The 11,263-nt window shown below is 39.3% G+C and overlaps 2 protein-coding genes across 3 annotated transcripts in view; one reads left to right on the top strand and one right to left on the bottom strand.

The window, feature by feature from the left end:
* LOC106012476 overlaps positions 1-1,019 on the bottom strand; it is a gene marked incomplete in the record, with an annotated part of 8,814 nt that extends 7,795 nt beyond the window's left edge. The window contains 1 exon segment of the mRNA XM_013085538.2: positions 930-1,019.
* A 133-nt stretch (positions 1,020-1,152) lies between these two features.
* LOC101861301 overlaps positions 1,153-11,263 on the top strand; it is a 28,292-nt gene continuing 18,181 nt past the window's right edge. The window contains exons 1-4 of one of the 2 annotated variants that reach the window (XM_035971139.1): positions 1,153-1,270; positions 3,909-4,228; positions 7,202-7,770; positions 9,743-9,844. In XM_035971139.1, coding sequence (XP_035827032.1) covers positions 3,913-4,228; positions 7,202-7,770; positions 9,743-9,844 — 987 coding nt within the window. In that variant the 5' untranslated portion in view covers positions 1,153-1,270; positions 3,909-3,912. Of the gene's footprint in view, positions 1,271-1,538; positions 1,603-3,908; positions 4,229-7,201; positions 7,771-9,742; positions 9,845-11,263 lie in introns of those variants that run through there. The other variant, XM_013085536.2, reaches the window with a different exon arrangement.

Here is an 11,263-nt window from a genome sequence, read left to right as displayed (position 1 = left end):
GGGGGTGGGTGGGTGTGTGTGGGTGTGTGAGTGGGTGGGTGGGTCTGTGTGTGTGCGTGAGCGTGTTTGTGTGTGTATGTGCGTGTGTATGTTCGTGTTTGTGTGTGTATATGTGTGTGTGTGTATGCGAGTGTGTTAGTGTATTTGTGCGGGTATGTATGTATTTTTGTTTGCATGTGCATACGTGTGTTTGAATGGGGGAGAGGAATGTTTGTTTCACATCTAAAAATACTTCCCCAACCTTACCCTCCCCTTCAAAAAAATTGTTTTGTTTCAAATTCTCACCCCTACCCCGACCCTCCCCTTTTCCTCATTGTTTAAAAAGAGATTAAAAACAGAAAACGTAAAGCGTACATAAAACAAGTCTAATTAACAACAGCATTAACAGCTGCAGCAACAACAGCAACAACACGCACGAGCAGCAGCAATACAACCTTAAACAAAGTATAAGAACAAAAGTAACAGCAACTTACAGCACTCACATTTAACTAAATCGCTCATTTAAAATAGGTAGAATAAAAGCGAATAATGGAAATGAATTTTGTTTTGTTTTTTCTTTAACATCAATACATCAGCGTCTAATGATAGGACCTATTCCTCTCTCTCTCTCTCTCTCTCTCTCTCTCTCTCTCTCTCTCTCTTATTAATTCTTATTTAGATTCTATTTATTTATTAGCCTACTATAATTTTCAAGAGGCCTATTTGAGAAACAGCAGCAAAGATGAAACAACTCTCAGCCATATTGATTTAACCGCGAAACGTACTGGTTTTCTTTCCATGGGGAGAGGAAAAAGACGCCTTCTTTTATCTACCTGATCACGCACCTTGTTTTCCAGGGCAGCGTTCGAAAATCAATACCCTATGAAACAGAATAAATAAGCCACAGCCCTCTGGCCCTAGCACCAACAGGCTTCAAAACTGTCACTCACGCACGTCAGCTCACGTCCTCTTTGCGAGTTGCTTAAAGCAGTCTATATTCCTTCCACGAAACGAAACTTGTGAGCTTCAACACACAGGCGACGGTGAAACTGTGCTTTAGTCGTGCCAGTTCATTTCGTGGCTCATCAGTCTGTGTTAACGAATGACCGAATAATCTGGAACACCAGTCACTGAGGCGCACACGCAAAGCCAACTCATGTGTGTTAAGTGGGCTACCTGGCGGTGTGAAAGGCAGACGACAGTTCTCGAATAGGCCTAGCTCAACATGGAATAGGCCTATAGAGTTCGCAACACGCCATAACCTGCAGCGTTTACAGCGCCATGGCAACAGGTAAATAATGCGACTTGACGGCGTGTATATGCGTCGTACGTTTTCTGAAACAATCAAATTAACAATGATTGGCTTGTATCACTGTTCATATTATCGAAAAGAACAGATATAATTTTTTAAATGGTCAACAGCATCTTAAATTATTTAAAACTTGTTCCGTTCATTTTTATCAGGTCGAAAAAAGTGTAGAGGGAGGGAAACGACTGTTACGAGAGGTTGTTTTCATTATTATTTTATTAGAGTACAGTCCCTTGCTATTACGGTAACTTTCGTTTCCAACCGAGTTGCTGGTGGTAAACAAAGCTGCGGAGATGAGTTCCAATATCTAACAGGTGTTAAATTTTCAGGCATAAATCACCGTCCGAAGTATTATTCTTTTATGGCAAATCGAAGGAACTATTTGTCCGTACCTCTGCTACTTTGTATATTAGAAGTAGATTATAATCTAGATCTACCTTTAATTTATACAAGAATGTCACCATGAATGACTAACTAATCATGGCATCGTCATGATGTGGCAAAAGTAAAAATAATGTAAACAAACACATCTCTGTGTGGTTGACTATGAACGCTACGGAGTAGCGACTAAATTCGTGGTGTTGGTTAAGCAGAAGAGTACAAGTGAACTCAGCATAAAAGAATTCAAGATTTTAAAGGATGAGGAAACTGTAGAGTAGCCTACCAATCATCAATGTGACATGTTTATACACAAGACACAAGATCAGCTTGTTGTCCAATGTGTGGCTAATCATAAACATTTCTTTGACTCTAGGGCCTACTGAATAACCTAGACCTAGATCTAGGTCTATTTATTCAATACTTAATTCGTAATTATAGAGACATTTATATAGGCTACACGTGTACATTGTAATGACACTGAAAATATTGTGGCAATCATGCAGTCAGTGTCAGCTTGTTGTAGTTTCTTACCCTTTTTCCTTTGGTAGCGTCTATTGCAACAGAGTGACACGGTGGCAATTGACTTTATTGATGCTGGTGTCAATTGCCACCGAGTGAAGCAGTGGCAGTTGACTTTAAGGACGTGGTAGTGTCCATTTCCACCGAGTGATGCAGTGTCAAGTCTGAAAACAACGCTCTTTTTTTTAGCTTTCTGTTCATAATGAGTTCCGAACACATGGATAAGTTAGATCTAACCCCCTCTCATAAGTTGATAAGTATTATAACAAGTGGTTACACACATTCTGGGGTTCGAAAGGAAAATAGTATAGAGGTCAATTCTGAATGTTTTGCCCTCAAATTCTTCTTTTTACATGCCACAATGGTATTCAAAACTATCTATTATATATACTTATTTTTATCAGAGAATATCATTTTCCATAAATCCAAGCTCATTTGAAAGATTTTATTTACAATAAAATGAAAGTCTTGTTTCCTGGCGCTATATTTTCGAGCTCTGATCATGTCTAAGTGGGTCAATTTGTTTTCTAATTTCATTGGACGAACATCTAGAGCTACCAATTTCAACTTGGCGTGTTTTGAATGAGACGTAGGCTAGCCTGTGTTTCGGTGTAGAATCAACACAGGCGATTCTAGAGTATGCCACAAACCCAAGCAGAAATACACATACGCTTCTAATATATATAATAATATATATCAGGGAACATAAATCCGGGGGACGGGGGTTAGGGGGAGAGAGTGTTCAGAGAGAGAGAGAGAGACCCCCGCCCCCACACACAGAGGAGCAAAGAGAGAGGCATGCGTCGCAAGTTCACAAAAGCAGAATATCGATCACATACACTACAGGCTAGATCTACTCACAAATACAAAAGAGCTCCAATTTACTCGGTGGCAATTGTCACCGCGTCACTTGGTGGCAATTGACACTACCTTTTCCTTTTCCCGAGTAGAATCATAGAATGACTGGCTGTGCTTCTTTATTGCTGCATGTACATATGTGACCAGACTGGATCATTTCTACTTCTTTTTTAGTTTTCTTCTAAAAAAATCACTCAGTGTTGAAACTAAACCCTGATCTAAAATACCACAAAGTACAGTGTATATATACTCCATAGGTAGAGCTTCTTTTTTGTCTTCTTCTTTGACTTCGACAAGCTAGAAGTCTCACGGGTAGTTGAATGCTGGTTCTTTACATGCAGCGCAAATAATTTTTACGTATGTGACCATTTTTCCTACTTCGTAGGGCCCCTTAACTACAGGGAGCCATATTCCGATTTCGTTTTTATACACTTGACTAGAGTATAATTTTCAGTTTTGGTAGAATAATTTTGAAACTTGTTCGGGTGGTGGCCGAAGCCTACTTTTATCAATTTAAGTTTTCGGAGAAGGCTATATTAGGTGTTCAGTCTTACCTACCGTAAGATCAAGGGTGTTGCTGAAAGACAGCAGCATAGAGTTGCAGTAGAAAGAGTTAAGAGTAAAAGAGAGAAGAACCCAGAGGATGCTGGGGGTAAGGAGAGAAAGTGGAGATGAGGTCAGATGACTACAGAAAAGGAAGTTAAAGAAGAACATTTTAAAGAAGAAAATGTGGTTGTTGCTGTGTCAGGTTTCAAACTCGGGACCTTTTGAGCGAGAGGCGAACACCATACTTTCAGATCATGGAAGTAGCTACTGGTACTTCTTTATCTTAAAATGAATGTTTTTCTGAATCTCTTCACAGATAGATGGGTAGTGGAACCTCCAGACCAGGCTCCCGTGGTTTAGCCAGCTTACAAGCCATACAGAGAATGAAACGAAATACTCCCTCCACACTAGCGAGCGTCAAAACAGACAAAACAGAAGCTGGAAAGGTGACAGAAAAATATACTACCATGCCCGCGAAAAAAGATGATTGTGTAAATGAAGGCAAGGAGAAAGGATCAAGCTCAAAGGATACTGTGTCAGGAACAGGTATTGAAGTCACTGTGGACCAACCTCAGCCATCTGCTTCAAATGGGGCTTCATCATCGAAAGAGGAGGAGACAGTCCTAAAATCTGATGGTGAGAATGATTTTTTCAAAATTTTGAGTGGCCCCAGATAATATTATTTATATGTTATCATAATATAGTCAGCAAGCTTTTCAAATGTCCAAAGCCAAAAAGCAAAATTATTGTTTAGGAGAGAAAAAAGACTGTTTCATTCTTTAAAGATATTTATGCATACTTTGAAACTGGTACTAATTAACTTAAAGAAAGGTAAATGCTTTATTTATTAGTTAACATGAGTCGTCACCTGGAAGGATGTTTTTGAATGAGATTTTTGCGGTTAAGTAAAGATGTAAACCCCTTTCGACACTGCTAAAATTTACTTAACTGACACACACTGTTCACTTTGTATTATCAACGTGGTGGTTTGGTCGAGACACTGCCTGTGCATAATAATATGGTAGGAGCGAGCAAAATGGTGTATTGTATTTTTACTATGTACAGTCAAACCTGTCCAAGATAAAATTGTAAGGAAGTCAGAAAATAATTAAGTCCTAGAAATTTTCCGTTTTGGACTGGAACAAAAAGTGGGAAGGGAGGGGGAAGGGGTAAAGAGGGCAAGCTTAATGCACTGGGATTAAAGGTGACATGTCTGTTCAGCAAGCAATGGTGAAAGCGTCTCACCTCCCCAGTGCTATCCTAGCGTCTCTGATTATTGCATCTATTGCTACCAGTTCTTGCATCTCATAGCACCACTGTTTGATAAATTATATTAGGAACAGCAACAATTGAACATCTTTGTTAAATCATTAGCCCACAAAATCAACATAATAAGCACTATCAACCAATGCCACCTGTCCCTTGCATGTAACAATGAGTCAAGGAACTTTTTTCTTGGCTGGCCATATGTTCAGGGAAGTAGATAGTGGTCAAACTAATTTCATGTCACTGACTTTCCAGGAAAGTTTCCAAGCTGTAGTTAGTAGAGCCACTTTGACAAGCTGTCAGGAGTTTTCACATTACGACCATACTGATCAAGTGCACCACTCAAGGCTCACATGGATGGGATAAAACATACCCCCCCCCCTCCTTTAACAAAATTAAAACAAATATTTTCCTCATATCCCTTCCTCCCATGGCAGTGTGGAGTAAATGTATCTTTTCTAGGACCTCTTCTCGATCAGTCAGTTGTTAATAAACAAGAAAATTAAAAGCATTAATACTTACTTTACTTTTCCGATCCAGTGGCCATTTGGGTTCTAGTCCTTTGGTCTGTCGATATGGCAAGGAATAAAAGCATTAATAAAATCAATTATTCTTATGGCTGCCAGGGAAAGATTTAGGCTTTCGTTCTAGCGTTGGGAGGAACATGATCCGTGAAAAACAGTCCCATCCACTGGGTTTTGTGCAAGCTACATGTTAGATTGTTTCTCTTACCTGGCATACATCACATTGATCCTACCGACATACACACAACAACACGCGACCTCAGTGCTTTCTTGTTGTATCACCACTTTTTTTAAACAAAGAAAATGTAACTTCTTCTTAAGCTCATTCTTTGTTATTAACTGATTTCACTGTTCTCAGAAATGGAGATGCTACAAGAAAGCTCTGAGGTTGTGAACTGGTTGCTTTTTAAAAATATCTTTCTTAAGTTGTCTGGTTCAATGTGTGACTCTTTCCATTTTCTTTAGTACTCTCTATAAAGACCTCTGAGGCTTTGAAAGCGTTATCAAGATAGATTTGGGCTGTATTCTATCTGTAGTAATGGGAAAGCAATTTCATCAAGTTTGTCAAAGAATTACTTATCTCAAAATTGCTTGTCCTCTTCTGCTCTCTGGTAATTTGACAATCATGGAGCTCCCATCTCCAAGTCATGAAACTGTCTTTGCAACAGTCACGAATAACCACATTTGAAGGCTGTTGTATTCACTTTACTTTACTTTACTTTTCTGATCCAGCGGCCATTTGGGTTCTAGCCCTTCGGTCTGTTGATATGGCAAAGAATTTGCAGGTTTTAATCAGCTGTGTTTTGTCGCTGTATAGAGTATCTCCGATGGCTGTTGTATTTAAACGTTTTGTTTTGCATACAGGTAGAATGTCTATGGAGATTTGTTTCAAATGGAAGTGTAGAGCTGGAGAGTTGAAGTTGAAGGTTCTTGAAGAATAAATATTCGGGGCGAATATGCTTATGAGTTGCTTTTTTTTTTCGAGTGACAAATTAAGTATCATCTACCCGGCACTGATTAACTAATCAATGATTCAAGCATGGTAGGGACCTACATGAGAAACACAACAAAGGGCACACACTTATAGTAAATCAAGAAACAAGAAAAATATTTTCTAATAGTTATACCGAATGTGAAATAAGCACCCCTTAGTTCTCATTCGTTGACTTTTTTAAAATTTAATTGGTCAGTAGCTTTGCCACTATTTTCCAACTTGGTCGAGTCAGTATTAACATATTATGTTCTTTGATGCCAAAATCCCCTTTCTCAACTACACTACCAAACCTAGTGATAGTTTATGCTAACTGCCTTGACAAAATCACCTGGCTATCGTTATAGAGATCAATTTGAGTCGAAGTTAGCTAAGGCAGCACTTTGTTTTGACCTCCAGTCCGTTTTGACAAAGGTCAGTCAATGCGGGTCACTCCGCCTATGCGACACTTGAACACCTCAACAAATCACTGACTCAGCGTGATTCAACTGCCCATTTGCCACCGGGCTGCAAAACTGACACTTACGCGGTTGAATCCCGTGGAAATTGGGGACTGGTGTGATATAGTCAATTGATTTATTGAAGGATTGAAACACTTTGCAGTAATCTTTCAAACTCGGGATTTTAACTTAAGGTGTATCAAAGGCTGTAGGCCTACTACATAAAGGGATCAAAAAGTGATTTTCTAAAATTTGGTCACATAGGCAGTTGAATCACGTGGCTAGCGATAGAGTTTCTGTTCTTGTTTTACACATTGATCTTTTATAATATCGAAACAACCAAGATTGCATAGATTTTTACTGTCTCCACTCTTGTTCATATTTTCAGATGACACGAATGAAGATGACAATGAAGGAGATGATAAAGGTGATGATGGTACAGAGAAAGAGACAGTTAAAAAGAAACCCTTAACAGCCGAAGAAATAGAAGAAAAAAGAAAGAAAGCTTTTGAGAAAGTAAAAGAGAGTATTCAGTCTCTTGTTGAGATTCCCCCCCGTAATATGGAAGAAGAAGGAACTCCATTCAACCTTCAGTTCCGACAAACTTTAGTAGGCGTGACAAAATCTTACTTCCTCTTAAAAGTGAACAGATATCCTGTAGATGTTGTTTTCAATTTTCGAAACGCTGTGTCGCGTGTTATGTGTGAAAGTGGCTGTATTAAACTTCTGTGTGACGTTTTATCCAATTCCTTAAAGACGAGAGACTTTTTATCAGAAGAAGGAACCATGATAAAAGGTCGATGGTTTCCTGTGAAAAACATTCTGCTTGCCTTAGTGAATAACACTGATTGTTCTGAGGAAGTTAGGCTTATCATTTGTGGTCACCCTTCCCTGCTGAAAGAGCTGACACGGATTGTTCAAGAATGGAGGCCTTTACATTTGGACAAACAGTTAAAGGTAAGGGTAGTTGGCAGGTGCTCTTTTGTGGTTTCCTCCTTTCCTATCCTAAATCTTTAGTCCTTTTCTCTACCCCTTTTCTTTGAACCTTAGTGTCTGGTTATACCTTTAATCGTCTGCACTTATATGACCTATTTGTGCTGCAAGTGCCTTTTATCTCTTACTAAAACTTAACTCTATCCATATGTCGTGTTTTACTATCGTATCCGTACGACGTGGGGAACTCTGTGTCACCAATTTTCATAGAGGAAATTTACTTGTTAATCCAATCTGCATGCTTTGCATAGAAGTCTGTGAAAATGATTTTTTGAGAAATACTGAAAGTTTGAAAGAGATCTTCGCTCTAGAAGTATTCCAAAATGTGAAGAATACCACTCCGGGGGTACAAAATGACCTCAGGGCGTACGGATAGGGTTAAACTAAAAGGTAAGGACACATCTTTCATCATTCAGTATCCTAAATTGGGGAAAATCTGAAAGTGAAGTTGTTTTATTTGTTGTTCCAATATTTCAACTATCACTGAAAGAACATTAACTGTTTTGAGTCCTTGTTCGTTGACTTTGAGCCTTATGGCTGTACACCTGAACTCCCTGAATTGCACCATACCATACTGAAGGGAAAGATAGAGTGCATTTAGGTGCTTGCTTGGTTCCATGATGCAAAATTTGTTTTATAATAGGGCCTGTTTAATCTCTTTTAAAAGATGGAAGTGCATTTTGTTCGATATACTCATTTTTCATAACTGATGGTAGAGTACACTGCCTGCATTTTCTGACTGGGTTGTTGAATTAATTAAATATGTTTTGGTTGGGTACTTCTTTTCTAATTTTTTTCCGAATTGTTTGACTTTTCTAGAAAGCAACTTTCATTGTTTTTTTCTGGGCCTTTTCCTAAGTTGCAGAAAGGAACAGGTGAAATTTAAATTTATTAAAACAACCTATATGTGCAGTGTTTTCAGTGTGATAAAACTTACTAGGAGGACTTTTGTCACTCTTTTGGAGGAGTATTAATTGCTTTAGTGTGGTGTAGAAAAAAAAATGTCTGGTTACACAGTTTGAGGGGACTGATTATCTTACTATTGGAAATGAGAAAACAATTCTTAAACCAAAGGACAAAAAATTAGGAGCAGCATTTGACAACAAATCGTCTCTGCACAGCCAAGTCCAAAATCTATGTACGGCTGCATATTTAGAGATCCTAAGAATTGCACAAATGGCGCCTTTTATAAGTGAGACATCTCTAATACACAGATGTCATCATTTTCATTATATCGTATTGACTATTGCAACTCACGCCTTATAAACATATACAGAACTAAGGAAAAAGCCGCAAAGACTCCAGCACCAAGCTGTGAGACTTTTTCTCAAAAGGCCAATAAGAGAACACACAACACCATTGCTTATATAGCTAGATTGGTACACTGGTGAATACAGTATTTGTTACAAAGCTGCTGTAATGTGCTAAAAATGTTGAAACATCCAGCACCAAAATCCTTTTCTAATTTATTACATAAGTATATTTCAGCTCAAAATTTATCATCCATTTTAATGAAAAGCAGCTCAAGACTGTGCCTTGTAAAATTTGAAAAAATTAAGGCACGGCTTTATGGACATTTGCTGCCTCAGTGTGGAATTCCCTCCCACTGCATTTGAGAGGCGCCTACTTTGACCGCAGTTAAATTCAGTCTAAAACCACATTTATTTAAGTCTCATTTTGCTAACTAGTTTTACCCTTCCTTAAACGGCTAGTGTAGTGTGATTAGTAGTTATAGTGATTGTCTTTTTGTGTATGTGTTCTTCAAGTATGCATTTGAAAGAATTGTATGTTGAATGGGCCAGTGTGCATAAAACGTTGATTTAAATCTTATTTCATTGTGAAGCACCTAGAGCTATCAGGAAGTGAGTGCTATAAAAAATATTAATCATTTTTATTTCATTTATTAAGAAAATGTGCTGATTTCTTACCACTGCAGGAGGACCAGAATAAGCTGATCAAGTGGAGTTTGTCCATCTTTCACAACTGTGGCATGCAGGAGGAGAGTGTAGCCATTCTGAGGGATCTCGACCTCATCAACGTAAGTCTTCCCCGGCTGCTGCTGCTGCTTCCTGTTATTGTTGTTGTTGTTGTTGCTGTTTCTGTTTTTTCTGTTGTTGTTGTGTCTTGGACAGCTGCTGCTGTTTCCTGTTGTTGTTGTTGGTGTTGTTCCTGCTTCTGTTGTTTCTGTTGTTGTTGTTGTTGTTGTTGTGTCTTGGACAGTTCCTGCTGTTTCCTGTTGTTATTGTTGTTGTTGTAGCTTCTGTTGTTTCTGTTGTTGTTGTTGTTGTTGTTGTTGTTGTTGTTGTGTCTTGGACAGTTCCTGCTTTTTCCTGTTGTTATTGTTGTTGTTGTTGCTTCCTGTTGTTGTTGTTGTGTCTTAGACAAGTGGGCAGTGTCATAATAATCTAGAAAAGAATGCCACAGGGAGAAGGGGGGTAGGGGGATTTGGGAAGAGGTTGTCTCTACAGGTGGCCTTTAGAGCAAGTTTGGAAATGGTTTGGGACTGCTGCTTGCGCTCCTGACTGATGATAATAATAATACAATAATGGATTGCATTTATATAGTGCATTATCCACTTATGCAATGCTCTATGATAACTCCGCAGACCCGGCTCTGGCATGGAGATCGTCAGGAGAGAACGCGCTGCTGTTTCAGGCTCTTCCTCTTTCCAGCTGTAATGATGCTCCGAGCCCCCTCTCACCGATGTGAGGTGGCCTCGTCAGATTTGACTGTCTTTGTTCTCAGCCATCAGGACTCAGTCCAATTGTTGTCCTTTCTCTTTAACCAGATCTGGTGACTTGCTTTCTCGACAGTCTCCTGTAGAGCTTTTGTCATGGTATTCTCTACCCTCGCACCAAGTCCAGCACTCTCATTTATTTTCTGATGCTTCTTCTACTCCCATAAATTTGTCATCTATTGGGTTTTCTCAACAGATGACAACAAATCTCCTCTTCTTTTAGCTCTCTGCTTTCCTCGGTGTGTCCTCCAGCTCCATAGCTGTCCGTTCTTGGATGTTATCCTCCCATCTCTTCTTCTATGTGCCTATCTTTTGTCCTCCTGCACAGCACCTTCTGATGCTTATCACAATAAAACCTCTGCAGCCAACTTTGACTGGGAAATGCCGTGAACTCCATCCCACCTAGCTCCTCCTATCCTTCGACAAGAGCCTCATAGCGTTTTCATTTCGTTAACCCTTTGAGCCCTACCCACCAGTACGCTGGTGGCGCCTAAAATTGCCTGTATGCCTAGCCACTGGTACAGCAGTTAGCGAGACCCTAACCCCAATCCGGCCTTTTTGAAAAATAGTGTTTACTACACAGGATGTTACTGATTAATTTGAAGGTCTTTCTGAATTAGGTGCTTGTAATGACGAGGACTACCTTGAGTGGGATAAGGAATGTGACGATCATGTGTGAATGTTAGTAATATATCATTCTGGAGCTCAGGCAGAGGGGCA

The sequence above is a fragment of the Aplysia californica genome, unplaced genomic scaffold (genome assembly GCF_000002075.1).
Source record: "Aplysia californica isolate F4 #8 unplaced genomic scaffold, AplCal3.0 scaffold00384, whole genome shotgun sequence".
Classification (NCBI taxonomy): Eukaryota; Metazoa; Mollusca; class Gastropoda; order Aplysiida; family Aplysiidae; genus Aplysia; species Aplysia californica.
The sequence above is the reverse complement of the archived record's forward strand: the minus strand, read 5'-3'. Positions and strand labels throughout refer to the sequence as shown.